The sequence below is a fragment of the Phoca vitulina genome, unplaced genomic scaffold (genome assembly GCF_004348235.1).
Source record: "Phoca vitulina isolate PV1807 unplaced genomic scaffold, GSC_HSeal_1.0 scaffold5, whole genome shotgun sequence".
In the NCBI taxonomy this organism is placed as follows: Eukaryota; Metazoa; Chordata; class Mammalia; order Carnivora; family Phocidae; genus Phoca; species Phoca vitulina.
Window position 1 is genome coordinate 15,107,670 of NW_022589708.1, and position 20,804 is coordinate 15,128,473.

Sequence of the window (20,804 nt, forward strand, 5' to 3'; positions counted from 1 at the left end):
TGCTTTGTTCCTGCAGTTCAACTCACCTTTTTCCTCCTTCTGCAGAACTTTCTGTTACTTGACGAGATCTCACAGCGCACCCCTCAGCTGCCATCAGATGGTAAAATGATAGTGCACGTGCAAGACTTCACTGCCTTTTGGGATAAGGTAACGAATCCTCTCCCTTACGAGATCACAACTACTAAAGGACAGCTGGGCATGTAGATGTGATAGTGAATTTTGAGATTTTTCTCACACCATATCAAATGTGACTGGCCTCATTTACTTGAGAGTATGTTATAAAAATTCTCAAAAGATAGAGATTAAGTGTAAAATCAGTCGAAGGCATTTGACATGTTGTTCGTTATCTCATCTTTAAGAGAACTTTCCAAGTATTATCACATTTTTTGGAATAAGTACATAAGTTTGCAATGTTAGAATTTATAGGGTTGAACAGACAAGTGATAGAGTAGAGAATGGGTTAACTAACAAATATGCGTTGTTACAGATGAGAGACTTCGGGGAATCTGTATATGTTTTTTACTTTGATGCTATCAGACCATCTTATTACACATTGAATGAAGCCCATGATGTGGATCTTCGCTGTGGGGTAGGGTGATGGCTCCCCTGTGCTAAGCTTCTGGAAGGTTCTGGCTCTTTGGTGGCCGCCAAGGGCAGGGAGGAGGCAGCAGGCGGGCTCAGTAGGTGCCAGTGATTCCCCACTTAAGGGTTTCGCTCTGTGGCAAGCTGACAGAATAGGTGAGGTCATGAGGGTTTTCTGACACTTGGCTTATTTATGACATTTAGGCAAATGGGAAATACAGGAGAGCACTCTCACGTTCTCAGCTTTGCAGGCCCAGTGCAGCCTCCCTTGTCCAAAACTGAAATGCTTTCCTTGCCTGCTTCCGTGGTCTTCTATGCGCATCTCCCGTCAGAGTCTGGGCTAGTCAGGAAAACGGAACTCATACCACCAGAGAGGGAATTTGTTACCGAGGCAAGAACCAAGGAGCAAAGGGGGGAATTTGTTACCGTGAAAGAACCAAGGAGCAAAGGGGGCGAATGGTGGTGTGTGAGGCAACCGAGAGATGAGCAATGGCTGGAGGGATGCAGGGAGGAGGCGGCCCCTACCAGAGCGTCACCCGCTTGGAGCCGAGCTCAGGAGCCTGGCTGCCAGCAGGAGTGGGGCCTGTGGTGTGAGGGCCTGCGCTGTGGGCACCGCAGAGGTGAGGCGGCAGGTGGAGGTGCTCTGGGTGCCAGCCTGCCCCCTGTCCTGCTCCTGGCCTCAGACCGGTGCTCTCCAGGGCTGAGCTGCAGGTGGCTTGGAGGTCGGCAGGAGCCAGCTGCGAGCATAGGAAGGGGAGGCTGAGGAGTAGGGCCAAGAGCCACACAGGTGCCCCCCCCGGCACTTCTGCGCACCTCCCCTCGGGGCTCCCTGCTCTCAGGGCTGCGAGCGTCCTAACCCTGGAGCCTTCCTGTCTTTTCATGCCTGTGACTCCGTATCTTGCCACCCGTGCCTTGTTGGCCTACCTCTCACGCGATGCCCGCCGTCTGTACCGACCAAACAGTACTGTGTGCGTAAGCGCAGAGAGCCATGTCACCACCGTTGCACGTGGACGCTCACACCAGGTGCCTCACCTCACCTGACCGTTTCTGCCTTGGTGCAGCCGATTCCCTCCTGCTTGATCGTGCTCGTCGTGATACACTGGAAGCACTTCTAGAAATTCTCTTCTGTGAATGCCCTGGAGGTCGAAAGCACTGACGTAGTTAACACACACTTTGATGACCCGTCACCAGGTGGCTTTTGTGCCAAACCCTGCAGCACCGTAGAACGAGCAGTTCTGTTCTTTTCCCTAATACTCACTAACATGTTCTCAGACTTTTCTGCAGCTTGCACGGTGTCCCGGCCTCGTCTGTGGAAGGATTGTGCCTCATGCCGGGAGCCATGAGGGCCTGTCAGGTTAGGTCACAGATGAGGGAGCCTTGGGTGTGGGGAGGGGCACAGACCTTGGGGTTTGGGAGAGAAGCTGAGGCCGGATGCAGCGATTGCTGGGTTGGGAGGCAGAAGGACGTGGACGTTCTAACCAGCTGCACTAGACCGCTGGGTGGGTCTCTGGGCAAAGGTCTCCCCAACCTGGTTTCATTCACGAAGTGAATGCACTTAGTTTCAGTCTGTCAGTTTTGAAGTGCATGGTCTGGTGGGAACCTCGAAGCCGCCACAGGGCAGGAGTATTCGTCTGTGTGGTTCCCGGCTGCCTCCCCGGGGCCCAGCAGGTGTCTGGCACAGAGTGCAGGCCCGGTCTGCATGCCTTGCCTTGGTGGAGACCGAGCGCCCCTGAACGGTCAGATGCTGCCCCCTGCTGGTCACGCTCGAGCAGCGCCCGACCCTGAAGCCTGCATAGGGAAGCGACTCCCTGTCTGGCCCCAGCAAGAAACTCTGGGGTGCGGGGAGCAGGAAGCCAGTGTTGGTATGTGGCTTATTAGTTTGTAGCCGTAACTGAGTCAAATGTAGTAAAATAGGAACTAGTTAGTTATGAGACATGAAGAAAGGAGTGGAGAAGCTTAAAAAAATATTTCTATTCTTGAAATCAGGTTTTTTTTTTTTTTTTAAGATTTTATTTATTTGACAGAGAGACACAGCGAGAGAGGGAACACAAGCAGGGGGAGTGGGAGAGGGAGAAGCAGGCTTCCCGCCGAGCAGGGAGCCCGATGCGGGGCTCGATCCCAGGACCCTGGGATCATGACCTGAGCCGAAGGCAGACGCTTAACAACTGAGCCACCAAGGCGCCCTTGAAATCCAGGTTCTTAATAGGTTTTAGAATTCTGATAAAATCTGAGGCTGGTTTTTCTTTGGTGATTAAATGCAATTATCGTTGTTTTAGCACGTACCCATTTTATAATCAATTCAGTTCTTTCCAGAGAAATTTTTCATTTTGAAAATTATCCAGACCTTTTACTTCTCCTGCTGTGCATTTAGTCTTTTGGGCATTTTCTTAATTGCATGTACCCGCTCAAGATGTAGAGAGAGGTCCTGAAGCTCATGACCGGAACAGTCAGGTCTGCACCTGTTTGTGGGAAGGTTAACTTGGCTGCCCAAACTCTGCTGCTTTTGCTTATCCGTGGGCTGGATTCTTCCTACCACCATCCCAGGTCATTTTACTTGCAGGGGGTGTTCTGAACAGCAGCTTCTGCCCTTTGTTTTTGAAGAATCCTTTTCTAGAATGCAGGAGGTAGCATTGCTTTGGATCAACTCTTGGTCAGTTTCCTGTGATATGGGAGGACCTTTCCCCACCTGTGTTTGCAGAACGCTAGCCACTTACAAGCGGTCTTCAGAAAGGGTTTGGGATTCAGATAAATTCACTAGATCCTCAGCCATGGGGCTGTGCATGGTCAGGACTCAGAGAAGCATCCCAGGGGAAAGTAGGCGGAGATCATAACAGGGGTAACAAAGCCCACAGTCAAGATTATCCCCAAATAGTAGCTCTTTTTTTTAATTTCACCTTAAACAGTTCTGATCAGTCTTCTGATAGTTTTCATATCTGGGTTTAGACTAACATTCTTAGAGTTGGCGACTACTACTGAGGTTCTATAATCTCAATTTAAACTATCCTTTTACTTATTTGGACCCTCTGCCTTTTGCTTAAAGGATAGATAATTCTAAGTATTGATTGTTGTTGAATGAGAAAAGGAAACCTCGTTTTGGTTTTTACCATGCTCTGCTAAGCTCTCCCTTCTTCCTCCAATACACCCTTCATTCTTAGCAATTGATTTTCTAATATTTGGAAGTTCTATATGGAAGTGAATCTAATTTGATCTCTTAAGGAATAGATTGAACTGTGGAACTGTAAAACTGAACTTTTTTTTTAACATGAGTACTTAAAATTTTCTTAACACTGTAAGTCTTAGAATTTATAGAATGTTCAGGAATACAACTTCTGATTAGCATGATTTTTGCTTTATCCTTTTTCCTTGTGTTGGATTCTGTGCTGTCGTGCACACCTCCATGTGTCTTTAACAGTAGACTGCTTTGCTGTCCCTGTTTAGGGCAGGTAAGCATGCTACAGATAGAAAACTCAGAATTTATCACTGTGGCCCACAATCCCCTTCTCATTTACTCAGTGTTTTTGTTGGTGTTAAGTTTGATCTCTGATTACAGCCTTGACCACCACTGACAGGAGTCTTTTTGCCCAGTGACCTTATAATGTAAAGTGCCTTCTTGCTTCGTGAGCATTACTGAGATTCCTTCCTTATCAAATGAGAATTGGAGAGGTTATTGGAGATTTCAAATTACTTACTAGCAAAGGGTCCCCGGCATGCCATGTACTTATGCTGCCACCTTGTGGGAGTTAATGAAATAGAAGATTAAAACCAAGGGTCATAATGTAAACTTTTAAAAACCTCCCATACTAAATACAAATCAAACCCACCATGAGATACCACCTCACGCCAATCAGAATGGCTAAAATTAACAAGTCAGGAGAAGCAACAGATGTTGGTGAGAATGCAGAGAAAGGGAAACCCTCTTACACTGCTGGTGGGAAGGCAAGCTGGTGCAGCCACTCTGGAAAACAGTGGGAGTTCCTCAAGAAGTTAAAAACAGAGCTACCCTATGACCCAGCAATTGGACTACTGGGTATTTATCCAAAGGATACAAACATAGTGATTCGAAGGGGCATATGCACCCCGATGTTTATAGCAGCAACGTCCACAATAGCCTAACTATGGAAAGAGCCCAGATGTCCATTGACTGATGAATGGATAAAGAAGATGTGGTGTATATATACAATGGAATACCACTCAGCCATCAAAAAGAATGAAATTTTGCCATTTGCAATGACATGGATGGAGCTAGAGTGTATCATGCTAAGCGAAATAAGTCAGAGAAAGATAAATACCATATGATTTCACTCATATGTGGAATTTAAGAAACAAAACAGATGAACATAGGAGAAGGGAAGAAAAAAGATAAAAAACAGAGAGCGAGGCAAACCATAAAAGACTCTTAACTCTGGGAAACAAACTGAGGGTTGCTGGAGGGGAGGTGGATGGGGGAATGGGGTAATTGGGTGGTAGGCATTGAGTCGGGCACATGATGTAATGAGCTCTGGGTATTACATGCCACTGAGGAATCACTGAATTCTACCCCTGAAACTAATAATACAGTATATGTTAACTAAATTGAATTTAAATAAAATTTTTTTTTAAATTGTGACAAAAATCCCCTCCCATACTGAATATTCTGTTAACTATATTCTTTAATGTTACTGTGTGCTAAGAAATTTTCATTTCACTAGGGTGCCTTGTTATTTCTACCACTTAAATTCTGTGAGTGTCTAGAACTGGGCTCATACGCAAATCCAGAAGGAGAACAGGTCTTCTGAAAGGCAGCTAAACCCCAGAGAAAGAGTTGAGTGAAAAGGACTCCAGGACACAGTATCTTCAAATAGGAAGGAGACAGATGTGGTTTCTGTTTACATATCAGTGACTATGATTTTATTTTCTTCTGGACGTGATTTGTGTTACTTTATTGAAACTTCATTTTGTAGGCATCAGAAACGCCAACCCTACAAGGCCTTTCCTTTACTGTGAGACCCGGGGAATTGTTAGCTGTGATCGGACCTGTGGGAGCAGGAAAGGTAAGTCATCAGCTGACTGCCACGCCACATCCCATATTAAATTCTTGAGGTTGGGCTATGTGTCACACAGTTTTGAATTGGGTATATCTAGAATGCATTTCTCAAAAGGGGTTCTATGGAGCATTAGTTTTGCAAGAAGGTTGCGTGGCCAAATCAATTTGCTTAGTGTGTGTTGTGTTTTTCTTGGTGTGTCAAGTCGCACAGTTTGGAAATGCTTGTCTGGAAGTTGGATATCTCATTGAAGGTAATTTTTTACGTGACTGCTATTTGGGATAGAATGACCAAGAAAATGGGCCTTCTTTTTGTCAGAGCAGGATCTATAGGAAGTCTGGAGGTTGTAACGGCTCTTCTGGAAAACTTTAAACATTTCCTTAGATGACTTCACCATGTCACATCACTGCACAGGTAGTAATTATGTGGCTCTGTGCTGGGAGCAAAAGATACACATGTAAGAAGGCTCGGACTCCTTTGCCCTCTAGAAGCAACCAGGTCCTGGGGCAAGACAGATACACCAAAGGATTATTTCAGCTCAGCGTTAGGAGCATTCCGATAGCGGTGGGCACAGACACACCATGTCCGTATGTCGTGAAAGACTTGAAGGGAGTGTGCATGCCGCGTCAGCCTGCTGCCTCGGAAACAAAAATAGGGAAAGCTGAGTGTAGAACGTATGAATGCTGGGGCCATTATTTATTTATTTATTAAATATTTTATTTATTTATTTGAGAGAGACACAGCTAGAGAGGGAACACAAGCGGGGGAGTGGGAGAGGGAGAAGCAGACTCCCCTCTGAGCAGGAGCCCGAGGTGGGCCTCGATCCCAGGACCCTGGGACCATGATCTGAGCTGAAGGCAGATGCTTAAGGACTGAGCCACCCCGGCGCCCCTGGGGCGATTACTTGTGATGGGTTTTTTTCTCTTTGCAAACCTGACTCACTTCAGAGTGAGCCTTATGCATTGGATAGATGATTTACACATGGCCTTCCAGGAACAAGTATCTTGTGAAGTAAAGGATGCCTGGGGGCAGGGCCACCTGCGTCAGACCTCAGACTTACAGAGTGCACATCACACCGTCCTCCTCTGTTGAGACTGGTCAACATTCTTAGTCTTCTGAGTACCGCCTTTCATTTGGGGGAAACGCCATTGGGCAGAGCAGGCTGTGATACTCTATTTTATGAGTGTTGAAATTTTTGATTGCACCTTCCAGGGCTGTACTTATTGTACTGAAAGGGAAGGAGCTCTGAGGTGTATCAAAGCCCCGGGGCCGGGGAAGGCTGCAAATGGCAGTGGCCGGTTCTGTGCTGGGTGCTGCGCACACACGTGCTTGTTTACCATCTGTTTCAGTCGTCACTGTTAAGTGCTGTTCTTGGGGAGCTGCCCCGGAGCCAGGGGCTGGTCAGCGTGCATGGAAGGATCGCCTACGTTTCTCAGCAGCCCTGGGTGTTTTCGGGAACTGTGAGGAGTAACATTTTATTTGGGAAGAAATACGAAAAGGAACGATACGAGAGAGTAATAAAGGCTTGTGCTTTGAAAAAGGTAAGGACTTTGGACTTACATGTAACTTGAAGGTCAAATAATAATAGTGTTGTTTAAACTACAAGGCTTACTTCCTTTTTTGTGTTTGGAAGATCTTTGGACATCATTTAACACTTCACGGTGGTCTCGTGGGCAAATGGCACTGTATGAACCTGCTCATATACACTGCTGTTTTAATCCTGATGTGATGATGACATTCACAGGATGCCTTTTTGTTGTGTGAAGTTTTATTCACTTAAAAAAAAAAAAAAAAAGATTTTATTTATTTATTTAGAGAGCGTGAGTGAGAGGAGGGGCAGAGGGAGAGAGAGAATCTCAAGCAGACTCCACACTGAGCACGGAGCCCGGCATGGGGCTTGATCCCATGACCCTGAGATCGTGACCTGAGCCAAAATCAAGAGCCAGTCACTTAACCGACTGAGCCACCCAGGTGCCCCAAGTTTTATTCACTTTTAACTTTTTAAAGGGACAATTATAAAAATTTACAAAAGCAGAGAGAGTCGTGTAATGACCCCCCTCATGTACTCATCCCCCAGCTTCAACCATGCTCTGCTGGGGGCGAGTCTGTCTGCCCTGGCGCCCCTGTTCTCTGCCTTCCCACCTACACCCCGAATTCTGATGCAGAACGCAGACCTCATATAGTTCATCTGCAAATAGTTCCTTGGTTCTCTCTAAAAGGTAGGAATTCTTTTGAAAAGAAACCATGTTATCGTCCTTGAAAAATGACCACAGTTCCTTAATATCCTCAGCATTCTAGTCCAAGTTTACATTTCATTAATTATCTCATGAGGGGATCTCGTCAGCCGTTGGTTTGAATCGGACTCCATGTAAGGTGTGCGCTTTGCACTTGGTTGATTCATCTTTTTCAGTCCACAGGTCTCCTCTCCACTTGGTTTTTCATGTGTGATTTATTATTTAAAGAAAAGGAAATGCTTTAAAGTTTCTTTTGAATACTACATCATTTCACAAGGGGAGAGATTATTTTCAGAAATGACATTGTTTTGCAGAAAATGGCAAGGTGAATTGTTGAATTGTGCTTGGGATTTAAGTAAAATGGATGAATGAAGGAGGAAAACGGAACTTACCTGATAGGAGAATATAATTAGCAAAAAAGGGAAAAAAAGGCACATACTGAGAAATACTGTGTGACTCCCCTTAGGTTATAAAAATCAGTGGATAAGAGCGTTAAAGGGCTCACCCCGGGGTCTGTTCAATGCGGTCTGGACATCCGACTGTTCCTTTATGCTGTGTGGAGAAGGCTGGGACAGACTTAAAGGGAGGGTATCGAAGGCTCCAGGCCAGCTTTGTGAGGAAATAGTAATTTTGCTTGAACAGTGGCTTGAACATCATAGATTTTATCAGGTGAGTAGCATTTTATGATGTGGACAAAACATAATTGCTTGTTTAATGGGCTTCTATTTCTTTCCCCTGGGTCATTGTTAATGGGAGATGGTGTGTTTTCAGAAATGACATCAAGTTAGCCGTGATGGGCTGGATTTCTGTCAAGGCATGTACTGGATAGGAAGAGGGAGGAAGCAAATGTAAAACAGCAGTAATAACTCCCATTTATTCAGAGTCCACGTGCTGATCATTTCTCTGCCTGTCCCCCCTGCACACACACACGCATGCACACAAACGTATAGGAGTTTTTAATCTTTTACCAGGGCCTTTGATGGTACTGTCTTCATTTTATAGTTGCTAAAACTGAGGCTTATTGAGATGAAACAATTCACCTAAACCTTTGCAGCTCAGGTTTGCATTTGGCATGCCTCTGGATTCCATGCTTTTCCACGGGGCCTTCCAAACGAGGAAGTTTGTAAGGAAGAGAGCTCCTTTTACTGTCGGGTAATGGAGGTGGAGACCAATGTGGCACTGGTGGGAAGCTAGATGCCGAGAGACCATGGCCTGGGGAGCCTGCTTCTCCCTCTTCTCCCCACTCGTGCTCTCTCTCTCTCTCTATTACTGTCTCTGTCTCTGTCTCTCTCTCTCAAATAAATAAATAAAATCTTAAAAAAAAAAAAAATCCAGAGCTGGTTTCGAGGATGTCCAGTTCGAGCATCTAACAGGCATTTACACAGAGTAGCAACAATTATTCCAAAAAGGGGGAGAAGTCCTGAGGCAGACAGCATTATCAACTAATTGTTGCATTTGCACGTTGTACCACAAGGAAGAGTCTCGTCACCACAGTGGCTGCCGGGAGTGAGTGGCCAAAGAGGCCAGCGTGTGGTCCCCGTACCTTCGTGGTGTCCACTTCTGAAGATTTCAACCCTAACTGGGTACCAGTAGCTGAGGTTTTCCTTCTCATACTTACACCTCTGCCTTTTCTGTTCATAAGCCACCAGGTAACCCTGGTCAGCGTAATGGCCCTTTAAATATGGGTGGCTGTGCATGTCCAGGAGGAAGGATTTTTTTTTTTTTTTAAAGATTTTATTTATATGAGAGAGAGCACTAGAGGGGGGAGGGCCAGAGGGAGAAGCAGACTCCCTGCTGAGTAGGGAGCCTGAATTCGGGACTCCATCCTGGGACTCCAGGATCATGACCTAAGCCGAAGGCAGTCATTTAACCAACTGAGCCACCCAGGTGCCCCAAATTCTTCTTAGAAGAATTTCTAAGAGTAATAGATAAGTACCGACAATCTATATGGCCGATAACATTCAAGACAGATACACATGCGCTCAAATCATGAACAGCATTTTCACATACAATAGAAAAGTAAACTTGCCTTAATTTGCCTCCTACCACCAAGCCAGTTGCAAATGATATGTTTGACATTGACCCCTAACATGACAAGATAAATTATATTCAATTGCCTAAGAGGCTAAGGGAGCATTCCTGAAAAGAAGGTAATTAAATTTATTTGTAGCCTGAATAGATGTCACTTTTTAAATAATGAATAAATTATGTGATTTTTTAAAAAATATTTTATTTATTTGAGAGTGAGAAGGAGAGAGAGACAGAATGAGCAGGGGGTAAGGCAGAGGGAGAAGCGGACTCCCCGCTGAGCAGGAAGCCTGACAGGGGGCTCAATCCCAGGACCTGGAGATCATGACCCGAGCCAAAGGCAGACGTGTAACTAACTCAGCCACCCAGGTGCCGTTTGGACATCAACTCTTTTTTTTTTTTTTTTTTTTTTAAAGATTTTGTTTATTTATTTGACAGAGAGAGACACAGTGAGAGAGGGAACACAAGCAGGGGGGAGTGGGAGAGGGAGAAGCAGGCTTCCCACCAAGCAGGGAGCCCGATGCGGGGGCTCGATCCCAGGACCCTGGACCATGACCTGAGCCAAAGGCAGCCGCTTAACGACTGAGCCACCCAGACGCCCCTGGACATCAACTCTTGATGTCCAAAACAGACCCAGGCCAGTGCTGGGCTGCTTCTTTGCATGACCTTGCATTTCTGGTGATAGCTCAGCCCTTTCTATTCCTCCACGTCCGAACATCTCTGCAGAAAAGCAGGTATTGGGATGGTGGCTACCATTCAGTGTTTTCTCCAGGGACTGATGCTTTTGCCAAAACCACATTCGACACTGGACCTGTGTGTGGGCCGTGTTGGGGCACTGCTGCTGGGCACACACACTCTGGTTGGGAAGGGGGACTTGCAGGGCGGGCTTGATGTTTATGAACATGACTGTTAGTGTTCAGCTGCTGCATGGCATGGGGACGTGGAGTCAGGGCCTCTTGTGCTCCTTCCCTCCTTGACAGAAAAGGAGGCCCAGGGTGTTGATGTAGTCAAGAGTGGAGTCCTGTCCCGAGCATTGTCACTGTGGACACGTCCTGTTACCTGCCTGGGTCTGCTGTCTACTGCAAATGCGGACGTTGAGTCAGAAGATTTCAAAGAGGTTTTGCGGCAGTTCTGAAATGCCATCTATGACTCTGTTTAGGGTTGGTAAAGGCTTTAAGACCCCAGAGAACCGCCTGATGAGTTAGGAGATCCTTCGCTTATCTCCTCTTGGAATTCACGTATCAGTGCATGGGCATGAGATGGCCACACAGGATAGGGGCTTTCTGGAGTGATTTTGTAGATACAGAGACTGCATATGTAGTAGAAAAGCTCTGGCCTTTGGATATCTTGGGTAGTAACTTGGGGTGTCTGTTTCCTTTCTTATTAAATGGGGGAGGTATGGGACTATTGTCAAGACTGTGGGCAGTACCTGTAAAATACAGACATGCCAGGGTTTTGATAAATGGTGGCTATTATTATTATTTTAGCCCCTTTCTTTAAATTCATATATAATATAAGGATTTCTTCTTATAGCCACTCCCAAATCCTGGAAGGAAAAAAAAACAAAAAAGGGCAACATTTCTCATGTTACATATATTACTAACAAGTAGGTGTATTAAACTAGGTCTAATTGAAGTTAACAAGTCGTTGAGCAGAAAACATTTCTGAAATAAAATGGGAAGATAGGAAGTAATCACATTTAGTAACATCGTTTTGGGCTGATGACCTACTCAAAGTGGAGTTGTAGTTGAGTTATAGAACATAATTTAGGGACCACCTGGTTGAATTCCAAGGCCCTGGAGGCAGACAGCTGTGGATTGAACCTCAGTCTCTCTATTTACCAGCTGTGCGGTTTTGGTTCATTGAACCTTACAAAGCTTCAGTTTCTTCATCTTTAAAATGGAGATGATCATCCTCATAAGGTGTTTCTTAGGATGAAAGGCAATAATGATTTTACAGCACCTTATTGCTAGAGACATCACAAGCATTCTACAAATGTTAGAATCATATGGAAGAGATATTAGCTCTTAATTTTAAGAGCAGCCAATTTTGGGTGGAATCACATCCATAAAATGTGACACGTAGAGAGGCATTTGAGTCTATAACTTCCATTATTTGAGTTGATATTTGTCTAGGTGCTCTAACATAGTACATTTTACATAAATTACCAATAAAAATATTGTTCTAACATAAGCGATGTATCATGTGACATTTGCGTATTATCTTTTGCCACTTGAAGACATTTTAGCATTTTTAGGCAATACATATTTGAAGGTATAGCATTGATAAATTCAAGTTTAATATTTTCCACATAGATCACTTGAGCTCCTCTTGGATGCTCACAGGCTTATAGTTTCTCTTCATATTTACTACATTTCTGCCAACTTGGACATTTTCTTTTCCAATAACCTTGACGGTTGTAGAATAATTATGGTTTTATCTTCAGTTTTTTTTATCTCTCAATTGGGGTAACTTTTACTCACCTATGACCTAATAGGAAAACATGAGTACAAAAGAGGTATATGAGGCTAATCAAAATATGGAGAATAACTTTAATGATACTTCTGTGTGTGTAGACATAGAGGTCATCAAGTCTTAACTAACTTTGATGTTTTAAATTCACTTTTAATTTTAAATACACTTTTAAGTATACTTTTCAGTAACCACTTGGGGCAGCATGATGAGAAAGGAAGAATAAAAGGCTACAAATTGAGAGGAGCTTGGTTCAGATTGCCCCCATTCCATTTAACAGCTGACAGTCCTTAGACCATTATGTAACCTGGTCTCAGTTTCCTCACCTGTGAAATGGGGCTAATACTTTGCAGCGTGTGAAGATTAGAGATCATCATTATCAGGCATCCAGGCGTGCCAGGCTTGGTGCATAAATCTTACCATCAAGGAGCTGGGGAGAGAACTGTGCACACATGTATAGATTATGAAGCAGAATAAGGTGGGCCCTTCATGAGAAATACCAAGTCTTGGGAATCCAGTAAAAGAGGGATGACTTGTGATTTGGGAAACTCAGGGATGGTTTCATGGAAGAGAGTATTTGAGCTGGGTCTGGAAGGATGGGTGAGGTACTGACAGGCCATGATAGGAAGGCCAGTCCCGGAAGAAAAGTTAGGATCAGGGCCTGGAACTCCCGCTGTTTGACTCTGGGATCCAGCCCTCCTTGGCCCCCAGGCCTCATAACTCCCTGCCATAAACCATCGACAGTCTGCCCCGTGGTATTTCTCCTGAAGTCTCCACCATCACCAAAGGGCACTTGGTAGGTTTCTGGCTTGGTGGCTTCAAAGCAGCATAGCCATTTCTTGGCTTTCCCTCTGGTCTGTGTGTCTGCTTTGTAGTGAAAACCATTATAGACAAAATAGTTGGTTAAATGTTACTGAGATGTAACTAATGTTAGAATACCTTCTGCTCATTGGGAAGACTGGAAATATATGCTCAACTCAGGCTCTTCCCTTTCACCAAACCAGAAAACTGTGGTTAGGAAATTAGCCTGACTCAGGTTTTCACTTTATAATCTTTGAAATGTTTTTTTCTTTTTTTCCTCTCGGAGGCTTATCCATAAATAGTTTGCCGTGTCAACAACACACTCAAAGTCCTACTACTAGGCTTGGAGCAAGTCCATTCCTTATTCCCTAACTGTGCTAAATGCAAGGGTGGATTTGAAGTGCCTTCTGTAGAGAATGGCTAAGATTGCTTTGCTACAGCCTGGTGCTATTTTGAGAAGGAAGACAAAGCAACATAAGATCAAGGCATCAAAACTGAGAACACTTGGCAAGGACTGTCAGCAGTGAATCGAGGCCAAGTAAACAGTGTGGGTGTGGGTGGGGGTGGAAGGCTGAGAGCCTATTTCAGGATGGCCCGTTGTTTTTCATGGAAACCAAAAAGCAAGAGATGGTGTTGACTTCTGAGCAAAGAAGTAATGTGAAATAATGAATTTTCATGATTGAGCAATTGCTGCCTTTCATTTATTGCCATCCAGTTAAGCTCTGAGTGTGCAGGGAATTCCGTGTGCCTTTGTGGGCTCTCAGGGTATGGGTGAGGATGAAGATACTCTCTTTCCCTTCTCCTTGTGGTGGTGTGCTTTGCAGGTTGTGATTCACACTGTGAATGAGGTCCCACTGTTGGTTTGATCAGAAAATATGTATCTGGCACATTACAGTTGATTTGTGTCCTTTTCCTACGTATAGAAGGTGTTTGTCCACGTGTTTGATTGTCACGGCATCCTTGAGCTTAGCCATTCTTGTCTCTCCACATTTTGCCGAAGAGGAAAAAGAGGCTTTAGGGAGGTCAAAAGGGTTGCTTGTCATGGACATTTCCAACATGCTTTCTCCCCGGATTGGCCAAAGTAGAGACCAAGAGGTGAGGGCTCGTTTGTAGAAAGGTGTTGTTGTGTATTCTGGGTTGATGCTTGAGAGGTGTGGTTGATAACATGCTCCCCCAAACTCTGCTTGTCTGTGCCAGGAGCCTCAGAACTTTGGGTAGAACTTGATAGATTCCCACCTCTTCTCGTCCGGGCTTATTCTTTGTGGCTTTGAGTTTTACCTGGCTTGCATGAAACTTTCTTAGTTCAGCTGACTGGATCAGTGTCCCTTGAACACACTGTTACTTCCCTTCTGTTTTTCCTGCCAGACTGTTCTTTCAGCTCTTGTTTCTTGTACAATTCTCGGCTGTCACTCTGTCACCTTGCCTTACATGTGAAGACAAGGGTCAGGTGTTAACCCTTCTGCGAGGGTGAGAGGCTGAGGCTGAGATCAGCAAACTGGCTGGTTAAGACACACTTGTTCTTTGAGAAACTAAGTCCCGGGGCTTCCCAGGCCATGGGTGAGCTGCCAACTCTCACCAGTAGCCCTGGCACCGGCATCCAGATGCTTACTTGCAGCTGCAACCTGACGCTCTCAGTGGGCATCTTGGCTTGACCATAATAACCAAGATCTCAGCTTGCCTGCACGGTCTCCTCCAGCTCCGTAAATGGCGAACCTGTTCTCCTCCTTTCTCCCGTGGAGGACAGGACATCGTCTGTTTCCACCACCACAACGGGCACCCACTCATCAGCAGGTCCTACAGGCTCCACCTTTGAATTTTCTCCAGAACGTGCCCACTGCTCTCCTTGTCTCCTGCTCCCACTCTGGGTCTAGCCGCTGTCTTCTCTCACCTACATTAATGCAGTCCCGTCCTCATGTGTGCCCCGCTTCATTCACCCTTTGCCCTCTACCATCTCTGTTCCACAAAGAGGCAAGAGGGATTTCTGAAAAACCGAAGCCACATCCCCTCTCTGTGTCACTGGGAGTGAAACCCATGGCCCCCCCTTCTTGTCTCTGCCCTTGCTCTCCCCGTTCTTTACTCACTCTCTCCAGCTCTCCTAGCCTCCCTGCTAGTTCTTGAACACGTTGGGCACGTGTCTGCCCTGCGCCGTCTGCACCTGCTCGTTCCTGCGTGTGGAACGCGTTTCGGGTCCGCACAGGCGCCCTTGTCTCTCTGCGAAAGCCCCTCTGTTTAGAGCCCTTCTCGACCCCTATGTAGGATTTTTTCCCTGCCCCTCTGTCCCCTGAGCCAGCTTATTTTTTCTTCTTAGTCCTTAGGACTAATTTTTCATATTGTCAGTCTCCCTCTATGGAAACTCAAGGGATTTTGTCTTTTTACTACCAAATTCATTGTTCCCAGAACAATGCCAGACATCTAGTCAATGTTCAACAAACATCAGTTAAGTTGGTGAAATGCACGAACACTGTGGGAAAAGCTGCAAAACGGAAGCAAAAAGCCCTGAGTTTTTTGGGAAAGGTTCAAGGTTACCATTTAGTCACTTTGAAATAGATCTGTCGCTGTTGATCACAGATGTGTATGAAGAACCAGTGCTGAAAGTCCCGGATGACAGGAGAACATGTTTTAAATCTCTCCCCCAACCCCTTCTTTCTGTCTCCATGCAGGATTTTCAGCTTTTGGAGGATGGAGATTTAACCGTGATAGGCGATCGGGGAGCCACACTGAGCGGAGGGCAGAAGGCCCGGGTCAACCTTGCAAGGTATGCACAGTTTGGTTGCACGTGCTCCGTGCGCTGCTCCCGGGAGGTGGCCGTCCCGAGACCACCTGCTGCGTGGCAGGGAGGGAGAGGGGTGCGTTGTGGGAAGCCCCACATTATTCCATCGGCTCTTGGAGTGAACGTGCCCCGAGTTGTTGAAGGCTGTCACGACTGGGAGATGAGATCCTGGGAGCCTGGAGCGTTCTCCCGTCTGATGTGGTCTTCTGTTTTCCAGAGCAGTGTACCAGGATGCAGACATCTACCTCCTGGACGATCCTCTCAGCGCGGTGGATGCAGAAGTTGGCAGGCACTTGTTTGAACTGTGAGTTTGCCCGTGTTTGTCATTTCTGTTTTCTATGCGCCCTGTAGCGTTTGGGGGAAAAGAGCTCAGGGAAGCTGGGGTGATTTGGAAGACTCTGCCTGTTCTGCTGAGGTCTCCCTCCTCCTCCTCCCTTCCCTCCACGGAAGATTCATTTCAGAGAAATTTTTAGAGAGAAAAAGGAAGACCTAGATGGTGCTCACTGTGTGTGGCGTGAGTGGAGGACATGCTTGAGGGGGTGAGGGCACGATGGCAGATGTCCCCTTGCTCCTCGCCATGGATAACCAAGACACCATTGATGGGATAAGAAAGCCGATGTGCAGTTTTTAAATCGAAGAATGGGACTCGGTAACGTGATACTTGGCTCCCAGTTCTTGTCCTTCGTCATTTTTGTTGGTGGCACATTAGAAGTGCAGTGTTTCTTGTGCCAACGTATCGCTTCTGTGGAGCGGCCTCACTGCTTTGTGCGAATTACCCTGCAGGTCAGGAAACACTTAAAGTCTAGAGTTGAAGAAGGCCTTATTCACAGTATGGCTTCCTGGATTCTTATTAGAATTAATACATCAGGCCCCCACATGGAGGGTTAACGTGAATTTGAAACTACATATCTGGAATCTAGCTCACCTCCTGACTCTCACTTTGTGCTTCTGGAATTTGTTTTCATTGGCTCTTGCTTCGTCGCCACACGACTGAAGTAGGACAACTCTGAATCTTCTCTGTACAGACTATTAGCCTAATATACGTAACTTGTGCTCCCTGCGGAGTCTAGACTGCCATGTTTGGAAGCATCATGAACTCGCTCTTGTTTCAATGGCGTCCATATCTACCCCATAGTTACCTTACTGTTGTTCACCTTGTCAAAGCCAGTGAGCGCTTTCCATGCACTTCCTGAAGCCCTAATGTGTGCACTGAGGTCAATGTTCTTGCAAATGATGTTGCACAAAACATCTCCATTTACAAAGGAGGACTTAAACCAGAGAGATAGATCTTTCCGCCAGGCCCGGAGGCTGAAAGTTTGGCACCTTGGTTTCTCCTGAGACCTCTCTCCTTGGCTGGCTGATGGCCTCCTTCTTACTGTGTCCTCACACGGTCTCACCTCTGTGTGCATGCACCCCTGGTGGCTTTCTCCTTATGGTCTTTTTTTTTTTTAAGATTTATTTATTTGAGAGAGAGTGCATGTACATGTGATTTTGGGAGAGGGGCAGAGGGAGAGAATCTCAAGCAGACTCCCCAAAGTGGGGCTCGATCTCACGACCCCTGAGACCATGACCTGAGCTGAAATCAAGAGTCAGGTGCTTAACTGACTGAGCCACCCAGACGCCCCATCTCCTTATATCCTAATCTCTTCTAAGGATACAGGTCAGATTGGGTAAGGGCTCACCATCACGGCCTCATTTTAACTTAATTGCCTCTTTAGAGGTCCTGTCACCAAATTCTAAATTGCTGGGGATTAAGGCATCAATGTGGGAATTTTGGGGGTGGAGGTGGGGAGACACAATTCATTTAAAGTCCTAAGTAGCAAAGTAAAGAGATTTTAGCAGAGTTAGCATGAGGCAGCTCTGGGCTCCGCATACTAGGAGCCTGGGACTCAGTGTCCCCTCAGTGTGGGTTCCTAACGCGGAACCCCCCCACCCCCCGAGTGTGTATGTACAAAGTGCTTAGGTTTGGCGTGACAACAAGTTCTGGAGATGGGTGGTGGTGATGGTTGCACAACGTGTGGGTGTCCATAATGCCCCTGAGATATAGCTTAAAAATGGTTAAAATGGTAAATGTTATACCAGTTTTACCACAATTTAAAGAAAAAGCACATAGCAGCAGTGACTCTGAGAACGCGGAGAGCCGAGCAGCTAACACTTGACATGGTCTCCAGCTCTTTGATCTGACCCCTCTTCCCGTCCCAACCCGATCATGATCACGACTTGAGGAATTTTCCCTCAGGGAAGTGCCCTGTGGCTTGTGACTGAGTTCAGGGACAGGGCCCAGTGCTGTGACAGAGATTCCCCACCCCACACCCTGGGTGGCGTCAGGAGCAGCCCAGCCTCCCTACCCCTAGAGCCTCACCCTGAAGTCATGAATGTGTGTCACCCTATCCTGGGTGGGTGTGCACAAGTTCTCCATCACTCCAAGAACAGATTCCACTGGCCGTTGTGTTTGTGTCACTTGGGAGGCAAGAGGCGTTTTCATTGCTGAGGGTCAGTGTGCTTATCGCAGAAGCTCCCCCAAGTTCTCTGAACACGGGAGGTATTTATAAAGTCCTCTCGCACCTTTCGGCTTTAATGGCTTTGGATATACACTTGATAGAAGCAAGCTTGTTAAAATTGTTGTTTGCTAATCAGAACCGCATCCTTTGGGGAAACTTAGGGCAGGGAGCACGAATGCAATTTAGGAAATCACTCAGCAGCAGCTTGAGAATGTTCTCAACGAGCTAGAAAATTGGACTGAACAATATGCTCTGAAAGATGGCGGTTGTGTTGAGCTCAGTAATGTGAAGTGTTTTGTATTAAAAGTGAATGAATTACACTTCTACTCGCCATTAACAGTTTACTTCAGTCGTGAATATATATCCAAGGTTATTAAGGTTTGCGGGTTTTACAACTATGTGTTGTAAACATTTACGTGGATTCTGTCTCATGCAGAGGGTCAGAGGCCCTCAGGTGAATGGGTTTCAGTCTAACTGGTTTTAGGGGTGGAGCCTGTCCTATTTTAGGAAGCCCTTTCCCCCACACCCCCACGTCCTGCCTGATCAGTTCTTTGAGTCTGTCCTTACTGGATCTCCCCACCCTGCCGCCTGCTCTGTTCGCCTTCGCTGTTTCAGGCCTTCGCAGACGCCCTTCGTGTGCAGGGAGCAGCTCCACGGCCTCAAAAGCCGACCGAGGTTCTTTGCCGTCTGCTCCGTCTCCCGTTCCAGCACATCCTCACCCTGTGCCCTTCTATCTGCCCGCAGCCCTCGGGGCACGTACTTGGTCACTGATGAGTTCTCCCCACCCCCGACTCCAGGGTGAATGCACGAAGGCACCTTTGTGCAGAGGGTTTCTGTCCCCAGTTGTACCTTCTGTCCCCAGTTGTACCTTTTTGCAGGGATGCTCCCCCCTAGATACTCTTGTGGTCCATGTGTCCCCTACACCCAGGATCGCAGCCCTCACCTTGCTCTTTCTTCATGGCAGACATCACGCCCCTAGGGTACATTTTCTGTATTTGTTGAATGTGCCCCCCGCCACGCGATGCAGAGTGTTCGTGGTTTTCTGATCCTGTGGATGTGTCCTCTTTGCTAAGACGGTGCCTGGCACCCCAACAAATCTCTGTCAGTGGAACGAATGAGGGTAGTGACTGTCTTACTTGTATCCCCTCTACCACAGTACAAGGCCCCTCTTAACACCGCCCTTACACAGGTTAAAAGTTCAATAACTTGTTACTGAATCATTCTTTTTTTTTTTTTTTAATGGCATGACTTGGAAATTTTTACTCTTAAAAATTTGGCAAATAGAGTATTTTCCTGGAGATTTTGATTAAAAAGCGTGATTTAGAAAAAATTTAAAGCCATCACCTAATAACTTCATTGTACTTATATTCCTCTATCTGTGGTGGATGTTAGGAAGAAAACATTTGAACACTTTTGCATTGGCCCAGCTCAGACATAGCAGCGCATCAGATTTGGTTAACAGCCCCGTCAGGGACTGCCAGCACAGAATTTTGAATGAAGGAGAAACAATTCCATTAAGTGCTTTAGTGCTAAGCTGGAAGAGGGGTTTACTTGGTCAGCAAACTTAGGAATGGAAGCCACACCAGGACCTGTCAAAAGGGAAACAATCCTTCTGGATGCAAAGAATGGAATAATAGTATATACATCTACAGCCTGGAGTCTTCTGATCTCAGGCCCAGGCTCAGAAATGTCTCCTTAGGAACTTTTCTTTCCTGAGTCCAAAGCAAAGGGCCACTTGTGGGTTAGGGAAGAGGGTGAACAGACCATTTACCAAGCAGATTAGTGCTCTTCCCACAATGTGCCCTTTGAGTTGTCAGCAGCCTTATTTTGCAATGAAGGCACTGAGGTTCATAGAGGTCAGGTAGCTCACCTGACCTTGTCAGGCTGGTAAGAGTTCTGGGTGCCTCCAGAACTCTTGATCTGACCCACATGAGCAGGTGGAGTTGTGGCCCATGTTGCTGAGATTGGCTCTGCAGGGGGCTCAGGCGCCCAGAGAATGTCCCTGCGCCTAGAGAATGTCCCTGCACGCAGAGAATGTCCCGGTGCCCAGAGAATGTCCCTGCGCCCAGAGAATGTCCCTGCGCCCAGAGAATGTCCCTGCACCCAGAGAATGTCCCGGTGCCCAGAGAATGTCCCTGCACCCAGAGAATGTCCTGGTGCCCAGAGAATGTCCCTGCACCCAGAGAATGTCCCGGTGCCCAGAGAATGTCCTGCGCCCAGAGAATGTCCTGGTGCCCAGAGAATGTCTCTGCACCCAGAGAATGTCCTGGTGCCCAGAGAATGTCTCTGCACCCAGAGAATGTCCCTGCGCCCAGAGAATGTCCCTGCACCCAGAGAATGTCCCGGTGCCCAGAGAATGTCCCTGCACCCAGAGAATGTCCTGGTGCCCAGAGAA

At 46.5% G+C, this 20,804-nt stretch overlaps 1 protein-coding gene across 3 annotated transcripts in view; it reads left to right on the forward strand.

Annotated features, from left to right (window-relative positions):
- Positions 1-20,804, forward strand: part of ABCC4 (ATP binding cassette subfamily C member 4) — a 241,363-nt gene that overhangs the window by 83,400 nt on the left and 137,159 nt on the right. For all 3 annotated transcript variants that reach the window (XM_032402753.1, XM_032402752.1, XM_032402754.1), the window contains 5 exons: positions 46-147; positions 5,523-5,612; positions 6,953-7,144; positions 15,799-15,893; positions 16,126-16,212. In XM_032402753.1, coding sequence (XP_032258644.1) covers positions 46-147; positions 5,523-5,612; positions 6,953-7,144; positions 15,799-15,893; positions 16,126-16,212 — 566 coding nt within the window. The remainder of the gene's footprint in view (positions 1-45; positions 148-5,522; positions 5,613-6,952; positions 7,145-15,798; positions 15,894-16,125; positions 16,213-20,804) is intronic.